The sequence below is a fragment of the Anomaloglossus baeobatrachus genome, chromosome 10, assembly GCF_048569485.1.
Source record: "Anomaloglossus baeobatrachus isolate aAnoBae1 chromosome 10, aAnoBae1.hap1, whole genome shotgun sequence".
NCBI classification, from domain to species: Eukaryota; Metazoa; Chordata; class Amphibia; order Anura; family Aromobatidae; genus Anomaloglossus; species Anomaloglossus baeobatrachus.
Window position 1 is genome coordinate 6,761,694 of NC_134362.1, and position 26,402 is coordinate 6,788,095.

General features: G+C 54.4%; 2 protein-coding genes across 5 annotated transcripts in view; one reads left to right on the forward strand and one right to left on the reverse strand.

Moving 5' to 3' along the window:
- TUB (TUB bipartite transcription factor) overlaps positions 1-2,953 on the forward strand; it is a 156,037-nt gene extending 153,084 nt beyond the window's left edge. For all 4 annotated transcript variants that reach the window (XM_075326011.1, XM_075326007.1, XM_075326008.1 and 1 more), the window contains one exon: positions 9-2,953. In XM_075326011.1, coding sequence (XP_075182126.1) covers positions 9-142 — 134 coding nt within the window. In that variant the 3' untranslated portion in view covers positions 143-2,953. The remainder of the gene's footprint in view (positions 1-8) is intronic.
- Positions 2,954-24,284: 21,331 nt separating this feature from the next.
- Positions 24,285-25,850, reverse strand: LOC142255051 (nuclear factor 7, ovary-like). Its single transcript, XM_075326487.1, has 2 exons — positions 24,607-25,850; positions 24,285-24,534 (listed from the first exon to the last, which is right to left on the reverse strand). The coding sequence occupies exons 1-2, from the start codon at positions 25,848-25,850 to the stop codon at positions 24,285-24,287; spliced, it is 1,494 nt and encodes a 497-aa protein (XP_075182602.1).
- Positions 25,851-26,402: the final 552 nt, after the last annotated feature.

Consider the following 26,402-nt stretch of genomic DNA (forward strand, 5'->3'; position numbering starts at 1 on the left):
TCTTGCAGCGGATTACATCGTCATGCAGTTTGGTCGGGTGGCGGAAGACGTCTTCACCATGGACTACAATTACCCGATGTGCGCCCTCCAGGCCTTCGCCATTGCACTGTCCAGCTTCGATAGTAAACTTGCCTGCGAGTAGTGGCCGCAGCGAGGCCGCCGTCCGGACAGTGACCTGTACGCTTTGTGTCGTGGCTGGAGATCAGCGGCGCCTCGTGTCTCCGGAGAAGTCGCTTTGTAAATACACGTGAGGTCGTCGCTGCCGGAGAAATCGCGTCCTGTGAAACTTTCCCTCTTCTGCGCACGACTCTGGTTTCTACAATGGTGGAAATTGTAATTTTATTTTTGTATTTGTTTCTATTGATGCCGGCGGTGGGGGGACGGGGGGCGGTCGGGGCCATATTCACCCCCATGATGGCGGCGGCGCCCCCCACTTTCTGCTTTCTAGTTTACTAGTGTGTCACATGACGACTGCACGGATCTGATACTAACAAACGGCCGCGGATCGGCGGAAGCACAAGGGGCAGCGGAAGGGGCGCCCCCAAAATCGTGAGCGCCAGGGATCACCAGCGAGGATGGGACTCCGGTCTCTGTCAGCGCCTCATGGCCTCCACCGTCAAGATCTCTGCTTGCTTTCAGTGACCTCAAAGTCACAAAAGGTTCATATAATTATTGGGGGTGGGGGGTGGGAAGAGTACAGGTCTAGCAGCAGAATCACTAAACTGGAGGGGACCTCTATGGGGCAGGATTTACACAACGCCCCTGTTCACACCACTGTGTGCCCCAATATGCGAGAAATGCAGGCCCCGGGGGGGTGAGCGCTCGGGATCAGCTCCTGCTCCGGAGTGATGGCTGCAGCCCCGGGGACAGCGCTCGGGATCAGCTCCTGCTCCGGAGGGATGGCTGCAGCCCCGGGGACAGCGCTCGAGATCAGCTCCTGCTCCGGAGTGATGGCTGCAGCCCCGGGGGGAGGGCTCGGGATCAGCTCCTGCTCCAGAGTGATGGCTGCAGCCCCGGGGACAGCGCTCGGGATCAGCTCCTCCTCCAGAGTGATGGCTGCAGTCCCGGGGGGAGGGCTCGGGATCAGCTCCTGCTCCGGAGTGATGGCTGCAGCCCCGGGGATAGCGCTCGAGATCAGCTCCCGCTCCGGAGTGATGGCTGCAGCCCCGGAGACAGCGCTTGAGATCAGCTCCTCCTCCGGAGTGATGGCTGCAGCCCCGGGGACAGCGCTCGGGATCAGCTCCTGCTCCGGAGTGATGGCTGCAGCCCCGGGGGGAGGGCTCGGGATCAGCTCCTGCTCCAGAGTGATGGCTGCAGCCCCGGGGGGAGGGCTCGGGATCAGCTCCTCCTCCGGAGTGATGGCTGCAGCCCCGGGGGAAGCGCTCGGGATCAGCTCCTGCTCCGGAGTGATGGCTGCAGCCCCGAGGACAGCGCTCGAGATCAGCTCCTCCTCCGGAGTGATGGCTGCAGTCCCGGGGGGAGGGCTCGGGATCAGCTCCTGCTCCAGAGTGATGGCTGCAGCCCCGGGGACAGCGCTCGAGATCAGCTCCTCCTCCGGAGTGATGGCTGCAGTCCCGGGGGGAGGGCTCGGGATCAGCTCCTGCTCCGGAGTGATGGCTGCAGCCCCGGGGACAGCGCTCGAGATCAGCTCCTCCTCCGGAGTGATGGCTGCAGCCCCGGGGACAGCGCTCGGGATCAGCTCCTGCTCCGGAGTGATGGCTGCAGCCCCGGGGACAGCGCTCGGGATCAGCTCCTGCTCCGGAGTGATGGCTGCAGCCCCGGGGGGAGGGCTCGAGATCAGCTCCTGCTCCGGAGTGATGGCTGCAGCCCCGTGGGGAGGGCTCGGGATCAGCTCCTGCTCCGGAGTGATGGCTGCAGCCCCGGGGGAAGCACTCGGGATCAGCTCCTGCTCCGGAGTGATGGCTGCAGCCCCGTGGGGAGGGCTCGGGATCAGCTCCTGCTCCGGAGTGATGGCTGCAGCCCCGGGGGGAGCGCTCGGGATCAGCTCCTGCTACGGAGTGGTGGCTTTTCTATGCTTTCCTTGTCTCTTCTCTACATTCTGTACTTTTCCGTATAGTGACCTCTGCAGGCTGCTCCTGGGACTGCACAGCTCAGGTCTGTGCTTTCTGCCTCTCGCATTTCCTCCATAGTGACCTCTGCAGGCTGCTCCTGGGACTGCACCGCTAAGGTCTGTGCTTTCTGCCTCTCGCATTTCCTCCATAGTGACCTCTGCAGGCTGCTCCTGGGACTGCACCGCTCAGGTCTGTGCTTTCTGCCCCTGGAATTTCCTCCATAGTGACCTCTGCAGGCTGCTCCAGGGACTGCACCGCTCAGGTTTGTGCTCTCTAGCCCTGGCATTTCCTCCATAGTGACCTCTGCAGGCTGCTCCTGGAACTGCAGCACTCAGGTCTGTGCTTTCTGCCCCTGGCATTTCCTCCATAGTGACCTCTGCAGGCTGCTCCTGGGACTGCACCGCTCAGGTCTGTGCTTTCTGCCCCTGGCATTTGATCCATAGTGACCTCTGCAGGCTGCTCCTGGGACTGCACCACTCAGGTCTATGCTTTCTGCGCCACCCACAGGCTGATTGTGGAATCACAGGATGGTTTTTCGTTTTCAGGGGCAGATTTGAGGCCAATTGTGTGAGTATATTTTATCAGCACAGTGGGAGGAGTTTCCCTGCACAGGCCCCGCCCCCTTGTCAATGCCTGGGTTCGGTTTTCTTTTACAGTTTTATCTTTTTGCTCTCCCCTCCGGTGTTTCTACTAATGAGCTGCAATCACTGCTGATATTTCCGTGATTATAACGTTCTGCGTCCTGTTTTTATTTTTTATCGTTAACCCTTTGGTGACCGGGAGCCCGGATTAGCGCACAGTGCTCCTTTCTTTTTAGCATCTGTAAAAGATGGTGATGAATATTTTGGAAGTGAATTATATATTAAAACAAAATATCTGGAGCCGGTCGTCTGTGGTTATTCTCTCGTCTCAGGACCCCCCCAAAGAAAAGGTAATGTGATCGCAGCACTGAAATACGTAAAACAGCGACGTCACCAGAGAGAAGATAGTGCAGAGGAGACGGCGAGAAGTAAAAAATAACAGAGGGGAAAACAAAGATTCCAAAACATGCCGAAGAGCCGAGAAGAGATGGTGAAAGATCAGCAATACAGGCAAAGGGTTAATAGAGGAGGCAGCACCCGGGATAGAGACATGGAAGCTCCTGCAGCGGGCAGAGCGAGCGCGGGCAGAGCGAGCGCGGGCGCGAGAGTGGGCAGAGCGAGAGCGAGAGTGGGCAGAGCGAGAGCGAGAGTGGGCAGAGCGAGAGCGGAGGTAGAGCGAACGCGGGCAGAGCTAGAGCGAGCACGAGAGCGGGCAGAGCGAGAGAGAGAGCGGGCAGAGCGAGAGCGGGCAGAGCGAGAGCGGAGGTAGAGCGAACGCGGGCAGAGCGAGAGCGAGCGCGGGCAGAGCGAGCGCGGGCAGAGGTAGAGCGAGCGCGGGCAGAGCTAGAGCGAGAGCGGGCAGAGCTAGAGCGAGAGCGGGCAGAGCGTGAGCGGGCAGAGCGTGAGCGGAGGTAGAGCGAACGCGGGCAGAGGTAGAGCGAGCGCGGGCAGAGCGAGCGCGGGCAGAGGTAGAGCGAGCGCGGGCAGAGCTAGAGCGAGAGCGGGCAGAGCGAGAGCGGGCAGAGCGTGAGCGGAGGTAGAGCGAACGCGGGCAGAGGTAGAGCGAGCGCGGGCAGAGCGAGCGCGGGCAGAGGTAGAGCGAGCGCGGGCAGAGCGAGAGCGAGCAGAGCGAGAGCGGGCAGAGCGAAAGCGAGAGCGGAGGTAGAGCGAGCGCGGGCAGAGGTAGAGCGAGCGTGGGCAGAGGTAGAGCGAGAGCAGAGGTAGAGGTAGAGCGAGAGCAGAGGTAGAGAGAACGCGGGCAGAGGTAGAGCGAGAGCAGAGGTAGAGAGAACGCGGGCAGAGGTAGAGAGAACGCGGGCAGAGGTAGAGCGAGAGCAGAGGTAGAGCGAGCGCGGGCAGAGGTAGAGCGAGAGCAGAGGTAGAGGTAGAGCGAGAGCAGAGGTAGAGAGAACGCGGGCAGAGGTAGAGCGAGAGCAGAGGTAGAGAGAACGCGGGCAGAGGTAGAGCGAGAGCAGAGGTAGAGCGAGCGCGGGCAGAGGTAGAGCGAGAGCAGAGGTAGAGAGAACGCGGGCAGAGGTAGAGCGAGAGCAGAGGTAGAGAGAACGCGGGCAGAGGTAGAGCTAAAAAGAGACGAGTAAGCGCCTGCAAATCATGGAGAACCACACACATATCCTCAACACCATGGCGACTGTTACCCGTGGATTTCCCCAGAATCAACACAACTCTCCTCGGTGCGTAAGAGCTGAACCAATAGGACCCTACAAATCATAGGATGGGGCCACACGTGGCGGTGTCTATACAGTGTGTCCACCGCCATTAACTTGAGAACGGCGGCAGCTATAGGCATAGAAGTGGTGTCTAGGTATAGTAAAGTAGCCCTGCGCTGCGCAATGAAACCACCTATAGCGCCACCTGGTGGAAAACAACGGAGTTAGCATTTTTATCTCGAAAACGGAACAAAAGAGAAAAAAAAAGCAAATTACAAAGTTTTGGGCCTCATCAATTCAATACGAATCCACACCTTGCACAGAAATGCTGTGATTAGAAGGTGTAAACCTCACAAGGCTGCGGACGGGAAGCGACACCTCATGGAGACCTCCTACAAGTCACTGGGTGTGGAGGCTGCGTGGCCTCCGCTCACCTGACCTGACCCCATTGCACTTCTTTCTGTGAGGTCACATCAAACAGCAGCGACCCCTCCCCCAACAATGCAGGACAACGACCACGTATCACAGATGCTTGTGCAAACGTGTCCCCTACCATATTACACAGCGTGCAGCCAGATACAGTATGCTGTGCAGAGCCCAGATGTGCATTGCAGCCAGATACAGTATGCTTTGCAGAGTACAGATGTGCATTGCAGCCAGATACAGTATGCTGTGCAGAGGCCAGATGTGCATTGCAGCAAGATACAGTATGCTGTGCAGAGGCCAGATGTGCAGTGCAGCCAGATACAGTATGCTGTGCAGAGTCCAGATGTGCATTGCAGCCAGATACAGTATGCTGTGCAGAGGCCAGATGTGCATTGCAGCCAGATACAGTATGCTGTGCAGAGCCCAGATGTGCATTGCAGCCAGATACAGTATGCTGTGCAGAGGCCAGATGTGCATTGCAGCCAGATACAGTATGCTGTGCAGAGGCCAGATGTGCATTGCAGCCAGATACAGTATGCTGTGCAGAGGCCAGATGTGCATTGCAGCCAGATACAGTATGCTGTGCAGAGGCCAGATGTGCATTGCAGCCAGATACAGTATGCTGTGCAGAGTCCAGATGTGCATTGCAGCAAGATACAGTATGCTGTGCAGAGGCCAGATGTGCATTGCAGCCAGATACAGTATGCTGTGCAGAGGCCAGATGTGCATTGCAGCAAGATACAGTATGCTGTGCAGAGGCCAGATGTGCATTGCAGCCAGATACAGTATGCTGTGCAGAGGCCAGATGTGCATTGCAGCAACATACAGTATGCTGTGCAGAGTCCAGATGTGCATTGCAGCCAGATACAGTATGCTGTGCAGAGTCCAGATGTGCATTGCAGCCAGATACAGTATGCTGTGCAGAGGCCAGATGTGCATTGCAGCCAGATACAGTATGCTGTGCAGAGGCCAGATGTGCATTGCAGCCAGATACAGTATGCTGTGCAGAGGCCAGATGTGCATTGCAGCAACATACAGTATGCTGTGCAGAGTCCAGATGTGCATTGCAGCCAGATACAGTATGCTGTGCAGAGTCCAGATGTGCATTGCAGCCAGATACAGTATGCTGTGCAGAGGCCAGATGTGCATTGCAGCCAGATACAGTATGCTGTGCAGAGGCCAGATGTGCATTGCAGCCAGATACAGTATGCTGTGCAGAGCCCAGATGTGCATTGCAGCCAGATACAGTATGCTGTGCAGAGCCCAGATGTGCATTGCAGCCAGATACAGTATGCTGTGCAGAGCCCAGATGTGCATTGCAGCCAGATACAGTATGCTGTGCAGAGGCCAGATGTGTATTGCAGCAAGATACAGTATGCTGTGCAGAGCCCAGATGTGCATTGCAGCCAGATACAGTATGCTGTGCAGAGGCCAGATGTGCATTGCAGCAAGATACAGTATGCTGTGCAGAGGCCAGATGTGCATTGCAGCAAGATACAGTATGCTGTGCAGAGGCCAGATGTGCATTGCAGCCAGATACAGTATGCTGTGCAGAGGCCAGATGTGCATTGCAGCCAGATACAGTATGCTGTGCAGAGCCCAGATGTGCATTGCAGCCAGATACAGTATGCTGTGCAGAGCCCAGATGTGCATTGCAGCCAGATACAGTATGATGTGCAGAGCCCAGATGTGCATTGCAGCCAGATACAGTATGCTGTGCAGAGCCCAGATGTGCATTGCAGCCAGATACAGTATGCTGTGCAGAGGCCAGATGTGCATTGCAGCCAGATACAGTATGCTGTGCAGAGGCCAGATGTGCACTGCAGCCAGATACAGTATGCTGTGCAGAGGCCAGATGTGCATTGCAGCCAGATACAGTATGCTGTGCAGAGGCCAGATGTGCATTGCAGCCAGATACAGTATGCTGTGCAGATGTGCATTGCAGCCAGATACAGTATGCTGTGCAGAGGCCAGATGTGCATTGCAGCCAGATACAGTATGCTGTGCAGAGGCCAGATGTGCATTGCAGCAAGATACAGTATGCTGTGCAGAGGCCAGATGTGCATTGCAGCCAGGTACAGTATGCTGTGCAGAGGCCAGATGTGCATTGCAGCAAGATACAGTATGCTGTGCAGAGGCCAGATGTGCATTGCAGCCAGATACAGTATGCTGTGCAGAGGCCAGATGTGCATTGCAGCCAGATACAGTATGCTGTGCAGAGGCCAGATGTGCATTGCAGCAAGATACAGTATGCTGTGCAGAGGCCAGATGTGCATTGCAGCCAGATACAGTATGCTGTGCAGAGGCCAGATGTGCATTGCAGCCAGATACAGTATGCTGTGCAGAGGCCAGATGTGCATTGCAGCAAGATACAGTATGCTGTGCAGAGCCCAGATGTGCATTGCAGCCAGATACAGTATGCTGTGCAGAGGCCAGATGTGCATTGCAGCAAGATACAGTATGCTGTGCAGAGGCCAGATGTGCATTGCAGCTGACGGGGGCCACTAATGAGCGCCATATGCGTGACCAGCATTAAAATGTTGTCATGGGTTTCATATCATAGCATTTCTGTGCAAGGTGTGGATTCGTGTTGAATTGATGATGCCCAACAACTTTGTAATTCAATTTTTTTCTCTATCTCGTTCCGTTTTCGAGATAATAATGCTAACTCCGTTGTTTTCCACCAGGTGGCGCTATAGGTGGTGTCATTGCGTAGCACATGGCTACTTTACTATACCTAGACACCACGTCTATGCCTATAGCTGCCGCCGTTCTCAAGTTAATTGTGGTGGACAGGATATGGGTGGACACACTGTATATAGGTGCGGTGTATACAGGATATGGGTGGACACACTGTATATAGGTGCGGTGTATACAGTATATGGGTGGACACACTGTATATAAGTGCGGTGTATACAGGATATGGGTGGACACACTGTATATAGGTGCGGTGTATACAGGATATAGGTGGACACACTGTATATAGGTGCGGTGTATACAGTATATGGGTGGACACACTGTATATAGGTGCGGTGTATACAGGATATGGGTGGACACACTGTATAGAGGTGCGGTGTATACAGGAGATGGGTGGACACACTGTATATAGGTGCGGTGTATACAGTATATGGGTGGACACACTGTATATAGGTGCGGTGTATACAGGATATGGGTGGACACACTGTATATAGGTGCGGTGTATACAGGAGATGGGTGGACACACTGTATATAGGTGCGGTGTATACAGGAGATGGGTGGACACACTGTATATAGGTGCGGTGTATACAGGATATGGGTGGACACACTGTATATAGGTGCGGTGTATACAGGATATGGGGTGGACACGCTGTATATAGGTGCGGTGTATACAGGATATGGGTGGACACGCTGTATATAGGTGCGGTGTATACAGGATATGGGTGGACACGCTGTATATAGGTGCGGTGTATACAGGATATGGGTGGACACACTGTATATAGGTGCGGTGTATACAGTATATGGGTGGACACACTGTATATAGGTGCGGTGTATACAGGATATGGGTGGACACACTGTATATAGGTGCGGTGTATACAGGATATGGGTGGACACACTGTATATAGGTGCGGTGTATACAGGATATGGGTGGACACACTGTATATAGGTGCGGTGTATACAGTATATGGGTGGACACACTGTATATAGGTGCGGTGTATACAGGATATGGGTGGACACACTGTATAGAGGTGCGGTGTATACAGGATATGGGTGGACACACTGTATATAGGTGCGGTGTATACAGGATATGGGTGGACACACTGTATATAGGTGCGGTGTATACAGGAGATGGGTGGACACACTGTATATAGGTGCGGTGTATACAGGAGATGGGTGGACACACTGTATATAGGTGCGGTGTATACAGGATATGGGTGGACACACTGTATATAGGTGCGGTGTATACAGGATATGGGTGGACACACTGTATATAGGTGCGGTGTATACAGGATATGGGGTGGACACGCTGTATATAGGTGCGGTGTATACAGGATATGGGTGGACACGCTGTATATAGGTGCGGTGTATACAGGATATGGGTGGACACGCTGTATATAGGTGCGGTGTATACAGGATATGGGTGGACACACTGTATATAGGTGCGGTGTATACAGGATATGGGTGGACACACTGTATAGAGGTGCGGTGTATACAGGATATGGGTGGACACACTGTATAGAGGTGCGGTGTATACAGGATATGGGTGGACACACTGTATATAGGTGCGGTGTATACAGGATATGGGGTGGACACACTGTATAGAGGTGCGGTGTATACAGGATATGGGTGGACACACTGTATATAGGTGCGGTGTATACAGGATATGGGTGGACGCACTGTATAGAGGTGCGGTGTATACAGGATATGGGGTGGACACATTGTATATAGGTGCGGTGTATACAGGATATGGGTGGACACTGTATAGAGGTGCGGTGTATACAGGATATGGGGTGGACACACTGTATATAGGTGCGGTGTATACAGGATATGGGTGGACACACTGTATAGAGGTGCGGTGTATACAGGATATGGGGTGGACACGCTGTATATAGGTGCGGTGTATACAGGATATGGGTGGACACGCTGTATATAGGTGCGGTGTATACAGGATATGGGGTGGACACGCTGTATATAGGTGCGGTGTATACAGGATATGGGGTGGACACACTGTATATAGGTGCGGTGTATACAGGATATGGGTGGACACTGTATATAGGTGCAGTGTATACAGGAGATGGGTGGACACGCTGTATATAGGTGCGGTGTATACAGGCTATGGGTGGACACACTGTATAGAGATGCGGTGTATACAGGATATGGGTGGACACGCTGTATATAGGTGCGGTGTATACAGGATATGGGGTGGACACGCTGTATATAGGTGCGGTGTATACAGGATATGGGTGGACACACTGTATATAGGTGCAGTGTATACAGGAGATGGGTGGACACACTGTATATAGGTGCGGTGTATACAGGATATGGGTGGACACACTGTATATAGGTGCAGTGTATACAGGATATGGGTGGACACACTGTATATAGGTGCAGTGTATACAGGATATGGGTGGACACACTGTATATAGGTGCGGTGTATACAGGATATGGGTGGACACGCTGTATATAGGTGCGGTGTATACAGGATATGGGTGGACACGCTGTATATAGGTGCGGTGTATACAGGATATGGGTGGACACGCTGTATAGAGGTGCGGTGTATACAGGATATGGGTGGACACGCTGTATAGAGGTGCGGTGTATACAGGATATGGGTGGACACGCTGTATATAGGTGCGGTGTATACAGGATATGGGTGGACACGCTGTATATAGGTGCGGTGTATACAGGATATGGGTGGTGTGAGGTAAATCCTGGGATATGAAGAGGAATTATGACTAGAAGTCATAATTGCTCTCATCACTCCCTGGCAGTGCCCCCCTCCCTTCTTGTGCTCAAATGTCCAGCATCTGTGAAGCACACAACTGGTTTAGCAACAAATCCCATGGCCATGTCCTGTGATATGGAAATGAGGTGGCTTAGGGACAATGGACACAGGATGACTCCCTGCCGTCACCCTGTAGTGGGGGCTGCTAGCTAGTTAGCAAGGCTATGGAAATAGCCAGACAGAACGACTCCAGTAAAAAATGGTTCATATCTCGCAAGCCATATTTCCGATAAATATGGCAACCATAAAAATGGTGTCTCCGCATGTGGACGATGCCGGCACCCCCTTTTTATGGGAGCAGGACATTGGGAAATGCCCCAGGCGTGATATCAGCCAATGGGGAACTGGCAGACAGGTCATGAGTCCCCTCGTTCTGTAGCTAAATTCATAACTGTCACAATGAGAGCATTGGCGTCCGCCTACGACGCTCCCAGGCAAAGTTATGGCCAATATCCCCTTTGCTGGATAATTCTGATCCATGCAGGGGGAGTGGCAGTGCTTCCCTGTGAGGTCACTAAGGTAGGAGGGGACCTGGATTGCCCAGGTTGATAACCCTACTTCGGCCATTTTCCAGCGTTCTTCTGCTCGGGGGCCTGGTTGGGAAAGACCTGTGAGAGAGTTCCTAGAAACCTGGTCTACAGCGCCCCCCTGTGGCCAGACGCACAAGGTAACTGATTGAATTCCATACCTGTTTGTAACCCATGCTTTGATTGTAACTGTACTCTGACATAACTGTATATTCTGTAGATTCCCTATTGTATATATTGTAGTTTCTAGTGTGCTTTAGGCGATTAAATTATATAATTAATCTTGGGCTGTTCTGTTATCTCGATCTTGAATCCCACGTCTGTGTGTTCGGCTAATAGTTACCGTGAAGCGGTTGGTGGCAGCGAGTTGTGCCAAGGATTATTGTGGGGAGGCCAGTGAGATTCGGGAAGATATTATATATTCCGCCCGCGGAGGTCGGGGGAATATATACCTTACTCTCACCGGGGACCCTTCAATAATCGGCATAAGTAGTATAGCGGCCTCCTTGCTTATGGTCGGGCAATTCCATAATTGGCCTGACTATAAGAGGGGCGCTAGAGAGCGCGTCACGTGCTCTGTCTGTCGGTCGGTATAAAGGAGGGGTGACCCCCACTTGTTACCCCCCGATTGTGACGTACTGGTAGCCAGCGCGGGGGATTTCTGAGTGACCCCCCCGGTGGTTTGTGACATAGTGGTGGCATAGCGGTGGGATCGAGATAATAGTGTGTGTGAGTGTGAGACCCATACTCCCAGACACTAAAGACTGCCTGCAGCAGCTGTGGCTGCTGGGGTCTTCAGACTAGCTCAACACTAGAGTGTCAGAGTGCAGATACTGTAAGGTGTGTGGAGGTATCAGGTGTCAGTTCTGTGTCAGTGACCAAAAGTCTGCAAGAATGGCTGATGGCACCAGGAGCAGAGCTATGCAACTGGCCAATGCTAAGGCAGGAGCCGAAGAGAGGGAGGACGGTGCTGTGGACAGCAATGAGGAGGTTGCCCACGAGTCCTCCAGGAGCTCGACGCCAGAAAACAGCTCTGCAGAGGACATTGCACAACCGGGCACTGCTGGACAAGATGAGGAGCAGCTCGCCCAGGGGTCCTCAACGAGCCAGATGCCAGCCCTCCGCTCTGCAATGGACAGTGAATCACCAGGCTCCGCAGCGGGCCGCAGATCACCACGTGCCATTCCACCGAGCCTGGGAGGCTCGGATAGCCTTCTTCAAATGGCTATGGCCCTTCTCCAGGCTGGAGACCGGGATACCTACGAGATACTCATGGCAGAGCGCAGGGCAGAGCGGCAGGCAGCGCGTGAAGAGCGCCAGGCAGAGCGTGACTACCAGCTGCAGCTAGCTCAGCTCCGGCCCTCATCAGCCGCACGTGACCTTCAAGACACCAAACTTCCAAAGGTCCGTGTTGAGGACTTCCCAGTGCTGGAGAAGGATGGAGACTTGGACTCTTTCTTGACTGCTTTTGAACGGACTTGCTTGCAGCACCATCTGAACAAGGACCAGTGGGCCAAATACCTGACCCCCCGTTTAAGGGGTAAGGCCCTGGATATCCTTGGGGACTTGCCTGCTGAGGCAGATCAGGGCTACGACACCATCAAGCGGGCCCTGATCCAACAGTACAACCTCACTCCGGAGTCCTACCGCAAGAAGTTCCGGACCCTGCAGAAGGGACCAAAGGACTCCTGGGCTGACCACCGGCGGGCACTTGCCCGAGCTGCCGACCACTGGACCCAAGGCCTGCAGCTTTCCACCGGACCGGAGATCCTGGACTTGTTCATCACGGAGCAACTCTTGTGGAACTGCCCTGAGGATCTCCGCCAGTTCATCCGAGACCAGAAGCCAAAGGGGTCCACGGCTACAGCTGCCCTTGCCGATGACTACACCAACAACCGGGCCCCTGAGGCCAGGAGAGCGGCCACCAGCAGCACCTGGAGAGGGGGTAAGATGAATTCTGCGACTGCCCCACCTGCCCCTAGACTGCAGGGGGTGTCCCCCTCAACTCCCCTCTCCAGGCCCGTGGCGGAACCAAGACGGTGCCACCAGTGCAACCTACCTGGACACTTCAAGGCCATGTGCCCTCAGCGTCCCAAGGCCCCGGCTCCGTCCCCGTCCCAAGGGCCGCCCAAGGTGTATTGTGTGGGTGGGGGTGGTGGTAGGTCCCTGGACAGCTTCCAACCTGTCACCGTCGGCCGGTCTGTGACCATGGGACTGCGAGACAGCGCCTCGGAGGTGACTCTGGTGCGGCCTGAGATGGTGTCCCCCCAAGACTTGATCCCTGGAAAAACCCTCGCTGTCTCCGGGATTGGAGGCATTGACCCGGCGCTGCCTGTTGCTGACATTTATGTGGACTGGGGCGCAGGGCGAGGGGTGAGGGAGGTGGGGGTAACTGATCGGATCCCTGCAAACGTGCTACTTGGGACAGATTTGGGGCAGATAACCTCCCAGTTTGGGCCCCAACCAAGGGCTGAACCTTCAGCCCGTACTGACATGCCTCCGGACAATGTTAATGTGTTATCTATGAATGATGTAAGGGAGGAGGGAGTGAACTCTGATATTTCTGCTTGCATAGACACCATAGACACACACACAGCTGCAGCTGTGACAGGGGAGGGGGTCAGAGAAAGGTGTGACAATGCCGCTACAAGTAACCAGCCTGTGAGCTGGGATCTGTTGCCCTCTGCAGGGATAAGCAGAGAGCAGGGTGCTGCAGGGGGAGGACCAGTGTGTGGGGTGGGGGCTACCACAGCAAATGTGGGGTCCCCAGAGATTTCACAGCGGGGTTCTGTTGCTGCAGGAGGGGAACAGGCAGGTGAGATTGGGGCCGGTCCAGGAGCGGAAGTGCTCCCAGGTAAGATCTCGGTGCATGGTTCCCCCACAACCGGGGTGTCAGGAAGCCAGGTAGGTCTGCCTGAACCGGCGACTTGGTCAGGAACGGAGGAGGAGCAGGCACGACCCACGGTCGCAGCGGCTGTGGCCGCTGTCACCCGCAGTGGGAGTGCTGGAAGCCAAGGGGCCTCCCGGAGGTCCGATAGCTCTTCCCCTTCTGACCAAGTGGCAGCCGAGTCAGGTGGAGGCCAGGACACAGGTCCCGGGGTACTGACTGAAGATGTGACAGTCTCGTCGATTCTGGCCACATCTAGTCAGGGGTTTCAGGCAGCGTTAGAAGCTGACGACAGCCTGAAAGCTCTTAAGGAGCAGGCGGCACAGCCTCCCTCGGACTCGGACCCGGAGCGAGTGGTCTGGGACCAAGGACGGCTGTACCGGGCCACGGTCCAGCAGGGTTCACCGGAGGCGTGGCCCAGGGACCGACAGTTGGTGGTACCCTATCCGTTCCGGACGGAGTTGTTGCGGATCGCACATGAGATTCCGATGGCCGGACACCTAGGGATCGCTAAGACCAAGGCCAGGTTAAACCAGCATTTCTACTGGCCAAAAATGGGGGCCGATGTGGCTGCCTACTGCCGTTCGTGTGAAACCTGTCAGAGAGTGGGGAAGGCGGGGCCACGCCCCAAAGCCCCACTAGTATCTCTGCCAATCATCGATGAGCCTTTCAGGAGGGTGGCTGTGGATCTGGTCGGCCCGCTGGCCATCCCCAGCAGCTCCGGGAAACGCTTCATACTGACGGTAGTGGACTATGCCACCCGGTACCCAGAAGCAGTGGCCTTGTCGTCCATTCGGGCTGACAAGGTGGCCACCGCATTGCTGGAGATTTTCTCCCGAGTGGGTTTTCCCCAGGAAATGCTCACTGACCGGGGGACCCAATTCATGTCCCAGCTGATGGAGGCCCTCTGTAAGCAAGTCCAGGTGCGACATCTGGTGGCCAGCCCGTACCATCCACAGACTAATGGCCTGTGCGAGCGGTTCAATGGCACCTTAAAGCAGATGCTTAAGATGTTGGTCGACTCCCACGGGCGTGACTGGGAGCGGTATCTCCCACACCTGTTATTTGCTTACCGGGAGGTTCCACAGGCCTCAACAGGATTCTCACCGTTTGAGCTCCTGTACGGGCGACGTGTGCGGGGCCCCCTGGCTCTGGTGAAAGAGGCTTGGGAAGGGGATTTGGCCGCCCCTGGAGTGTCGGTTATCGAGTATGTCATGCGCTTCCGGGACAAAATGCAGGCCTTGACGCAACTGGTACACGACAATATGGCTCAAGCCCAGGCCGATCAGAAGCGTTGGTACGACCAGAACGCTTGTGAGAGGACCTACCAAGTGGGTCAAAGGGTGTGGGTACTGGTCCCCGTACCACAGGACAAGCTTCAGGCAGCCTGGGAAGGCCCATACCTCGTGTACCAGCAGCTCAACCCTGTAACGTACCTGGTCACCCTGGACCCTGCCCGTGGAAGGCGGAAGCCCTTCCATGTGAACATGATGAAGGCACATCATGAGCGGGAGGCATGTGCGCTCCCCGTGTGCAACCTGCCCGAGGAGGGAGAAGCGGAAACCCTCTTGGATATGCTAGCCCAGGTTAGGGCAGGCGGATCCATTGAGGATGTGGAGGTTGGCCACCAGCTCTTGGAGGACCAACGGTCCCAGCTGTGGGCCACCCTACACCCCTTCCGGGGGTTGTTTACCAACCAGCCCGGAAGGACTGACTTGGCTGTCCATCACGTGGACACTGGGGATCATCCCCCGATCCGGCGTTCAGCATATCGGGTCTCCCTGGAGGTGCAGCAACACATGCGCCAGGAGATTGACGAGATGCTGGAGCTGGGGGTGATCCAGGCATCCAACAGCGCTTGGGCCTCGCCTGTAGTCCTCGTCCCTAAGAAGGACCGAACCACTCGGTTCTGCGTGGACTACAGGGGGCTCAATGCTGTCACGGTCGCCGATGCGTACCCAATGCCACGCATCGATGACCTGCTCGATCAGTTGGCCGGGGCTCAGTACCTGACCATCATGGACCTGAGCCGGGGATATTGGCAGATCCCCCTGACTCGCAAGGCCAGGGAACGCTCTGCCTTTATTACCCCATTTGGACTGTACGAGTCCACGGTGATGCCATTCGGGATGAGGAATGCCCCTGCCACTTTCCAGCGGATGGTCAACACCCTGCTCAAGGGACTTGAAGGGTACGCGGCCGCGTACCTGGATGACATTGCCGTCTTCAGTCCCACCTGGGAGGACCACCTAGAGCATCTAGCACAGGTGCTCAGGCGGATCCACCGGGCAGGTTTGACCATCAAGCCGGGAAAGTGTCAGCTGGCCATGAGCGAGGTCCAGTACCTCGGTCACCGGGTAGGTGGGAGAACACTGAAGCCCGAGCCTGAGAAAGTGGAAGCCATCGCATCCTGGCCCACCCCCAGGACCAAGAAGCAGGTGATGTCCTTCTTGGGGACCGCTGGGTACTATAGGAGGTTTGTTCCATGCTATAGTAGCCTGGCAAAGCCCTTGACGGACCTCACCAAGAAGAAGCTGCCCTCTGCAGTCGATTGGACAATGGACTGCGAGACAGCCTTCCGGGCCCTAAAGGACGCCCTGTCCAGCCCGCCCGTGCTACAGGCAGCCGACTTCACGCGGCCGTTTGTAGTACAGACCGACGCCAGTGACTTCGGCCTCGGTGCGGTGCTCAGCCAGGTGGACTCTGCGAGCCAAGAGCACCCAGTCTTGTACCTGAGCAGGAAGCTGTTACCAAGGGAAGTTGCCTATTCCACGATGGAGAAGGAGTGCCTGGCCATAGTGTGGGCCCTGCAGCGTCTGCAACCCTATCTATACGGGCGCCACTTCATCGTGGAGACGGACCACAATCCCCTCAGCTGGTTGCACACCGTCTCTGGGACGAATGGGCGATTGTTGCGATGGAGCCTTGCGCTCCAGCAATACGACTTCACCATTCGCCACAAAAGGGGCCGTGACCACGGTAACGCAGACGGGCTGTCCCGACAAGGAGAGGTCGCGGACGGGCGCACGGGGGAACACCGGAGTGTGCTGCCCCCTAGCGCCCTCAAAAGGGGGGAGGTGTGAGGTAAATCCTGGGATATGAAGAGGAATTATGACTAGAAGTCATAATTGCTCTCATCACTCCCTGGCAGTGCCCCCCTCCCTTCTTGTGCTCAAATGTCCAGCATCTGTGAAGCACACAACTGGTTTAGCAACAAATCCCATGGCCATGTCCTGTGATATGGAAATGAGGTGGCTTAGGGACAATGGACACAGGATGACTCCCTGCCGTCACCCTGTAGTGGGGGCTGCTAGCTAGTTAGCAAGGCTATGGAAATAGCCAGACAGAACGACTCCAGTAAAAAATGGTTCATATCTCGCAAGCCATATTTCCGATAAATATGGCAACCATAAAAATGGTGTCTCCGCATGTGGACGATGCCGGCACCCCCTTTTTATGGGAGCAGGACATTGGGAAATGCCCCAGGCGTGATATCAGCCAATGGGGAACTGGCAGACAGGTCATGAGTCCCCTCGTTCTGTAGCTAAATTCATAACTGTCACAATGAGAGCATTGGCGTCCGCCTACGACGCTCCCAGGCAAAGTTATGGCCAATATCCCCTTTGCTGGATAATTCTGATCCATGCAGGGGGAGTGGCAGTGCTTCCCTGTGAGGTCACTAAGGTAGGAGGGGACCTGGATTTGGCCAGGTTGATAACCCTACTTCGGCCATTTTCCAGCGTTCTTCTGCTCGGGGGCCTGGTTGGGAAAGACCTGTGAGAGAGTTCCTAGAAACCTGGTCTACAGCGCCCCCCTGTGGCCAGACGCACAAGGTAACTGATTGAATTCCATACCTGTTTGTAACCCATGCTTTGATTGTAACTGTACTCTGACATAACTGTATATTCTGTAGATTCCCTATTGTATATATTGTAGTTTCTAGTGTGCTTTAGGCGATTAAATTATATAATTAATCTTGGGCTGTTCTGTTATCTCGATCTTGAATCCCACGTCTGTGTGTTCGGCTAATAGTTACCGTGAAGCGGTTGGTGGCAGCGAGTTGTGCCAAGGATTATTGTGGGGAGGCCAGTGAGATTCGGGAAGATATTATATATTCCGCCCGCGGAGGTCGGGGGAATATATACCCTACTCTCACCGGGGACCCTTCAATAATCGGCATAAGTAGTATAGCGGCCTCCTTGCTTATGGTCGGGCAATTCCATAATTGGCCTGACTATAAGAGGGGCGCTAGAGAGCGCGTCACGTGCTCTGTCTGTCGGTCGGGAGGTATAAAGGAGGGGTGACCCCCACTTGTTACCCCCCGATTGTGACGTACTGGTAGCCAGCGCGGGGGATTTCTGAGTGACCCCCCCGGTGGTTTGTGACAGGTGGACACACTGTATACAGATAATGTAATGTCACCTGCAGTCCTATGTAACACCACAGATAACACAGTGATATCTCTGAGTACAGATAATGTAGTAGATGTCACCTGCAGTCCTATGTAACACCACAGATAACACAGTGATATCTCTGAGTACAGATAATGTAGTAGATGTCACCTGCAGTCCTATGTAACACCACAGATAACACAGTGATATCTCTGAGTACAGATAATGTAGTAGATGTCACCTGCAGTCCTATGTAACACCACAGATAACACAGTGATATCTCTGAGTACAGATAATGTAGTAGATGTCACCTGCAGTCCTATGTAACACCACAGATAACAGTGATATCTCTCTGAGTACAGATAATGTAGTAGATGTCTCCTGCAGTCCTATGTAACACCACAGATAACACAGTGATATCTCTGAGTACAGATAATGTAGTAGATGTCTCCTGCAGTCCTATGTAACACCACAGATAACACAGTGATGTCTCTGAGTACAGATAATGTAGTAGATGTCACCTGCAGTCCTATGTAACACCACAGATAACACAGTGATATCTCTGAGTACAGATAATGTAGTAGATGTCACCTGCAGTCCTATGTAACACCACAGATAACACAGTGATATCTCTGAGTACAGATAATGTAGTAGATGTCTCCTGCAGTCCTATGTAACACCACAGATAACACAGTGATGTCTCTGAGTACAGATAATGTAGTAGATGTCACCTGCAGTCCTATGTAACACCACAGATAACACAGTGATATCTCTGAGCACAGATAATGTAGTAGATGTCACCTGCAGTCCTATGTAACACCACAGATAACACAGTGATATCTCTGAGCACAGATAATGTAGTAGATGTCACCTGCAGTCCTATGTAACACCACAGATAGCACAGTGATATCTCTGAGTACAGATAATGTAGTAGATGTCACCTGCAGTCCTATGTAACTCCACAGATAACACAGTGATATATCTGAGTACAGATAATGTAGTAGATGTCTCCTGCAGTCCTATGTAACACCACAGATAACACAGTGATGTCTCTGAGTACAGATAATGTAGTAGAGGTCACCTGCAGTCCTATGTAACACCACAGATAACACAGTGATGTCTCTGAGTACAGATAATGTAGTAGAGGTCACCTGCAGTCCTATGTAACACCACATATAACAGTGATCTCTCTGAGTACAGATAATGTAGTAGATGTCACCTGCAGTCCTATGTAACACCACAGATAACAGTGATATCTCTGAGTACAGATAATGTAGTAGATGTCACCTGCAGTCCCATGTAACAACACATAAATAAAGTAAATGTGCCGCAACCTCCAGCAGGAATGCCGGGCCTCAGAAATTGGAGGCTAATCCTGTTGCGGTGCCTCCGACGGCTCCGGCAATCCACAGGTTGGTAGGTAAATGTACACTATTTCTGTGGTGACCACAAAGATGCACATTTTTGTCCCCAAATAAACACACCCGTGGAATGCATTTTTTGGCGGCGTTTTTGCCCACTGCGTTTTGTAAGTCAAATTTATTGACTTAAAAGCTCAAAAACGCAGACAGAATTGACCAGCTGCAGCGGTCACCACAAAGATGCAGCCAAAAAAAACCCTGCAACGTGCAGACAGCAAAAATAAAATCTCAGACTTTGCTGGGGAAGGAAATGCCTGCAGTGTGGGACCAAAACTGCACCCGGAAAACGAGGCAAGAAATGCAGCGTGCGCACAAGGCCTTACAGCTCCTCCTGATCAGCAGCAGCATTATCCCTCCTCCGAGAGGAGCTCACCATCCGGCAGCTGCACCTGTCTTGGCTTCGAGCAGTTTGTGGCTTCTGGATCTCGCGGTGTTCGGGGCGTGATTTATAATAAATGGCGCCTGGATCTTTCCTTTCCACAGAGAGTTTCCTTCTCCTCATCAGAAACAGTCACTAGAGGAGAGAAGTGACTGGAAGAAGCCCCCGACTCCAGCGCTCATACGCCTTTCACACCACCCCCAGCCCCCTCACCTACACCAGCCCCCCCGCCTACCTCAGCCCCCCCGCCTACCCCAGCCCCCCCGCCTACCTCAGCCCCCCCGCCTACCTCAGCCCCCCCGCCTACCCCAGCCCCCCCGCCTACCCCAGCCCCCCCGCCTACCTCAGCCCTCCCGCCTACCCCAGCCCCCCCGCCTACCTCAGCCCTCCCACCTACCTCAGCCCCCTCACCTCCTCCTCGGCCCCCTCACCTCACCTCCTCCTCGGCCCCCTCACCTCCTTCTCGGCCCCCTCACCTACCTCAGCCTCTCATCTACCTCAGCCCCTCATCTCCTCCTCGGCCCCTCATGTACCTCAGCCCCTCATCTCCTCCTCGGCCCCCTCACCTCACCTCCTCCTCAGCCCCCTCACCTCCTCCTCGGCCCCCTCACCTCCTCCTCGGCCCCCTCCTCGGCCCCCTCACCTCACCTCCTCACCTCACCTCCTCAGCCCCCTCACCTCCTCCTCGGCCCCCTCACCTCACCTCCTCGGCCCCCTCACCTCCTCCTCGGCCCCCTCACCTCACCTCACCTCCTCGGCCCCCTCACCTCACCTCACCTCCTCGGCCCCCTCACCTCACCTCCTCGGCCCCCTCACCTCCTCCTCGGCCCCCTCACCTCCTCCTCGGCCCCCTCACCTCACCTCCTCAGCCCCCTCACCTCCTCCTCGGCCCCCTCACCTCACCTCCTCGGCCCCCTCACCTCCTCCTCGGCCCCCTCACCTCACCTCACCTCCTCGGCCCCCTCACCTCACCTCACCTCCTCGGCCCCCTCACCTCACCTCCTCGGCCCCCTCACCTCACCTCCTCGGCCCCCTCTCCTCACCCTCGGCCCCCTCACCTCCTCAGCCCCCTCACCTCCTCCTCGGCCCCCTCACCTCACCTCCTCCTCGGCCCCCTCACCTCACCTCCTCCTCGGCCCCCTCACCTCCTCCTCGGCCCCCTCACCTCACCTCCTCCTCGGCCCCCTCACCTCACCTCCTCAGCCCCCTCACCTCCTCCTCGGCCCCCTCACCTCACCTCCTCCTCGGCCCCCTCACCTCACCTCCTCCTCGGCCCCCTCACCTCACCTCCTCCTCGGCCCCCTCACCTCCTCCTCGGCCCCCTCACCTCACCTCACCTCCTCCTCGGCCCCCTCACCTCACCTCCTCAGCCCCCTCACCTCACCTCCTCCTCGGCCCCCTCACCTCACCTCACCTCCTCAGCCCCCTCACCTCCTCCTCGGCCCCCTCACCTCACCTCCTCCTCGGCCCCCTCACCTCACCTCCTCCTCGGCCCCCTCACCTCCTTCTCGGCCCCCTCACCTACCTCAGCCCCTCATGTACCTCAGCCCCTCATCTCCTCCTCGGCCCCTCATGTACCTCAGCCCCCTCATCTACCTCAGTCCCTCATCTCCTCATGTACCTCAGCCCCTCAGCCTCCTCATGTACCTCAGCCCCTCATGTACCTCAGCCTCCTTGGCCCCCTCCTCGGCCCCTCATGTACCTCAGCCTCCTCATGTACCTCAGCCCCTCATGTACCTCAGCCTCCTTGGCCCCCTCCTCGGCCCCTCATGTACCTCAGCCTCCTCATGTACCTCAGCCTCTCATGTACCTCGGCCTCCTCAGACACAGACATCTTTCTCATATTATTCCTGTCAGAAATGAGCCATACGTTTCCTGGCTGGGGCGGCACTTCCTGTGAGCATGTATGGCCGGGGTAGTTTAGAGAGCGGCCAGCAGAGGGCAGTGTAAAGAGCCGCAGATAATCCACACCCCAACTGAAGAACAGAAAGGGACACACCATGTGGCCACGCCCCTAGCCACACCCATTTGTCAGTAAGTGGTGTTGAGCAGACGCTCCGGACTGTTCCTTCATTCACAGCAGCCAGACTTTCTCCTCTTTATATAGGCGTCACTATATGCGGCTTGTCGTGTCTGTACGGCCGTGGTCACACGCTGCAGGACCCGCACATTACACAGTATCCTCCTCCTGTGATTGCTGCCTCGCTGCTGCATTCTTCCTTCTCTCCGGAGTTTCTTGCTTTATTGCTGCAGGACCCGCACATTACACAGTAGCCTCCTCCTGTGATTGCTGCCTCGCTGCTGCATTCTTCCTTCTCTCCGGAGTTTCTTGCTTTATTGCTGCAGATGTGAAGCTGGGTTATTAGTGTTTTTATTGTACAGGAAACCTCGGATTCTGCAGTTTTTTCCTGCGTTTATTAATCTCCACATTGAAACCTCTAGAGAAAAAAAAGCTCCAAAACCTCAGATTTCAGCGGCGTCTTCTCCTGGAATCTCATCCACTTCACATGGACAATTACACAGCAGAATAAATGTGCAAAAGAACAGCAGAAAACCCGGCATTTCCGCTACATGTGAACACGGACTACATGTCCCAGCAGCGAGGACGAGACGCCCGGAGATCTCCGGCCTCGCTGTAAAGACGCCGCTGATCTGTGCGGTTTTGGGGTCTTTTTATCTATAGACGTCTTTGTGGAGCCTGAAAAAAAAAAAAGTGCCGTTGTGTGTCTAAACGCAGAATCAAAGCTTTTCTGTAATATTAAAAACTCGGATTCACATCTGCACCGAACATGGCTCAAATATAAGGGAAACACAAAAAGCACAGCAAACACGCATTATTGGGAGATGATTATTGCGTTGCATGGTGCAAAAAAACGCAGCCTCAACGATACATATTTATTACAGTTTTTATGGATTTAACAGAAAAATAATAAATTGCACCATTTTTTTTTTCTCCATTTACCAATCCCCATAAATAATCTAATCGCTATGTTGTTTGTCATTACAGTTACAGGGAGACACATTTGTCCATGTTATTTGCTGATTTGTGATGTTTACAATTTTTTTAAAAAAAAATGTAATAAAAATTATTCTAATTTTTTTTCATTTTTTTTAGTAATTTTATTAGAAGAAAAACAATCTTTTCCTCCCCTTCTAGAACACAGAGATACCGCTCTGTACAATGGAGCTCTGTGTCCTGTGTAATCAGAGGCTGCATTGCAGGTTCATCTATGTAAAATCCTTCCTCTGACATCATTAGAGCTCGTGGCTCCACAGCTAGTGCTGGTGTCATGTGTTTGAAAATTGCTGGTTTGATTCCAAGGGGGGGGGGTGAAAAATAAAATTATATTTTTGTCATTGTTTTTCTCATTTCTTTATAATAGTTTTATAGGAATGAAAGAATCTGACATCTTCCTTTACCTACATAGAGATATAGTATACATCTATCTATATCGCTATGTAGCTGAACAATCTGCTTCTGGCTTCTCTGCCTGCAGCACAGGTCCAGATTACCACATCCTCCTATGCCTCTCAGTACAGGCCCCCACTCAGCCACAGATTATCTGGGCCCTGAAAATAGATTCCAACCAACTCTAAGGCCTCTTGGCCAAAACCAGGAGTGGAACTTTCAGAGGAGAGCTATAATTGAAACACTGACACCTGTTCTGTGTTTTGGAGACACTCCTGGTTTTGGCATCCACATACTGATGGAACACTGATGACACACTGATGACACACTCATGCAAAATACTAACGTGTGAAAGAGGCCTAAGGTTGTATGCGCACGTTGCGTCGTGTCCCTGCAGAAATTTCTGCAGTGATTTGACAGCACATGTGCGTGTTAAATCGCTGCAGAAACACTGCATAATGGATGCATAATGAATACAGTGTTTCTGCAGAAAAAAAGCCGATGTCACGCGCTCTGGATGCAGCCTCTCCCATAGACAGAGCGTGAGCTGCATCCAAAGCGCACGGAATAATTGACATGTTGCTTTTTAGAACGCAGCTATTTGGAACAAAATTTTGGCATCCAAATCGCTGCGCTCTCAAACGCAACGTGCGCACGTCTCATGCACAATCTTCATAGATTGTGCAGGGGATGCAGGTCACATGCATTTACGCTGCAGTGCAATACGCAGCATAAATGCATGAAATTCGGCAACATGCGCATGAGCCCTTAAAGCAACTGAAAACTTTGAGAACCTTCTGTGCAGTTCACCATGTAGAGATTTACACAACACTGGACAGTGGTCATGCACCGGGGTAATCCGGCTCTGCTGCCCTCCACATCGGGAGGTGAGGGTCACACACCGCCCCGAGGTATGGAGTAGCATTCGGCAGATATCTGTAGGGGTATCAGCACTGACCCCGCTACCGTGACCTCCAGATGCAGACGTCTGCAGAGCCAGACTCCCCCAGTAAATGGCGTCCACCTGGAGGACTCCTCTCGGTCACAGCTCGGTGATGATCTTCAGACAGCTCTTCCTTCCGTACAGATCCTCCCACAGGTAGTAGGCCGCATGTAGCGGCTCAGAGAAGCTGGCGGTAAAGGTGTACAGGAGCCTCATGGGGTCACAAAGTTCATAGAAGGACACCTGCCCGGCCTCGTAATCCAGGAGGACCCTGAACCTGAGCACCCCGATCCTGTGCGGCACCAGGTCGTCCTTATTGTTGTGCCGCACAGAGAACTCCTCATTGCACCTTCAGAGGCACCAGGATTTCTTGTTGTGCCCGATCCATGAGTGCTCGCCGCTCCTCTGGGCGCTGGCGTACGATACCCCGATCCTCCAGTCCCCCCACTTGCTGCACTCCACATCCCAGTAATGGCGGCCCGCGGAGAAGCTCTGCACGCTCAGGACCTGGCTGTACTGGAATCGCTGCGGCGTTGGCGTTTGGCTCAATTGATTATGTGTCCACGAGAGGATTTTCAGGTTTCCCGCGATCTTGATGTTGCTGCCGGCCGTGTTCACATCCAGCGATATATCCGAGGCCTCCAAGTCATGGATGACATACTTTCCATCCGTCAGAATGTGGGAAAGTTCTGTCTGCAGAGTCCCGGAGATCACGGCTACATCCAGATCTCCCGGCTCCTGCTCCTCCTTTATATCAGAGCAGCCATGTTTTCCCAGCGGAGGCTCCTGTAGCACAGCCATGGGGTCGGCCATGCTGCACAGCTCCTCCAGGTAGCTCATCCTCCTGGAGACCTCGTCCTTCTTCAGCTCCAGCCGCTGGATCAGCCCAGAGACTGCGAGCGACGCCTGCTCCTCCTGCCCGGAGACGTCGCTCTGCAGCCGGCTCTCCAGGTCGCTCAGTCGCCGCCGGAGGTCTCTGAACAGCGCACAGACCTTCTCCTTCATCTTGGCCGATTTCTCCTCCACTTTCCTTCGATGTCTGTGAAGTCTCTGGACCTCCTTTTCTATGTCTTCTTTCCTGGGCTTCAGCTCTTGCAGGATGGACCTCAGCTCGTTCTTCTTCTTCTCCCCGGCCTCCAGCAGCGTCTGTATGTGGTGTCCGCCATGTTGGCCGTCCAGGCGGCAGGACACACAGATGCAGGTGGCGTCCTCCGTGCAGTAATACTCCAGGATCTTGCGGTGGATCAGGCACCGGCGGTTCTCCATGGAGGCGGTGGGTTCGGTCAGCACATGTTCGGGGGTCTTGCTGTGGACCTTCAGGTGCATGTTACACAGCGCGGCCTCGCACATGATGCAGGACTTGACGGCCGGCACCGGGAAGTGGACGCAGTAGGTGCAGAAGATGCCGGCGTCCTGCAGCTTGGCGCACTGGAAGCGCTCCACAATGTTGCACACGGTGATGTTCCTCTGCAGCTCCGGGCGCTCGCAGAACACCTGCCGGCAGTCCGGACACTTGTAATCCTTGGGCTGGTTCTGGCTATTGAACACTTTTTCAATGCAAATCCGGCAGAAGTTGTGTCCGCAGCGCAGGCTGACCGGGTCGCTGTAGATCTGCAGACAGATGGAGCAGTTCAGCTCCTCGCTCAGGTCTGCCGAGGCCGCCATTGTGCAGAATGGAAAGCTCAGCCGCTGTTAACTCTGCGAGTACCTGGCTGCAGCGGCAGGATTACAGCTCTGGAGCTCGCTGGCGGTCTCCGCGGATCTCAGCTCTGGCGGACCACGTCTTGTATTCAGTAGATACATGCAATCACCGAGGAATAATCCCGAGCACCAGACACGGAAGACGGAAGCATCAAAGAAATATGTCTGGACTTCAGAAAAATGGCTGCCTTAAAGAGGAAGTGCGTGTATACCACTGGTGCAGCCCGTATCACCGACACATAAAGGGTCCGACGCTGCCTCCGGGGCCCCTTCTCTCCGCCCTGATAGAGGCGTTTATACAGACTGCATTAACCAGATCCATGGAAGACAGGAGTTTTCTGTGGAACAATGCATGCTGGGAGATGTAGTCCGTGTCAGCTGGCGCTGTGGTTCGAGTCCAGAGCACAATACAGAGGGAACCGCGAGTCCAGAGCACAATACAGAGGGAGCCGCGAGTCCAGAGCACAATATAGAGGAAACCGCGAGTCCAGAGCACAATATAGAGGGAACCGCGAG

Excerpts from the sequence above, each read along its gene's own strand:
- LOC142255051 (XM_075326487.1), bottom strand. The coding sequence starts at position 25,850 with ATGGCGGCCTCGGCAGACCTGAGCGAGGAGCTGAACTGCTCCATCTGT. Across the intron at positions 24,535-24,606 it reads GACTGGAGGATCGGGGTATC|GTGCAATGAGGAGTTCTCTG; the intron begins GTACGCCAGCGC and ends GTGCCTCTGAAG.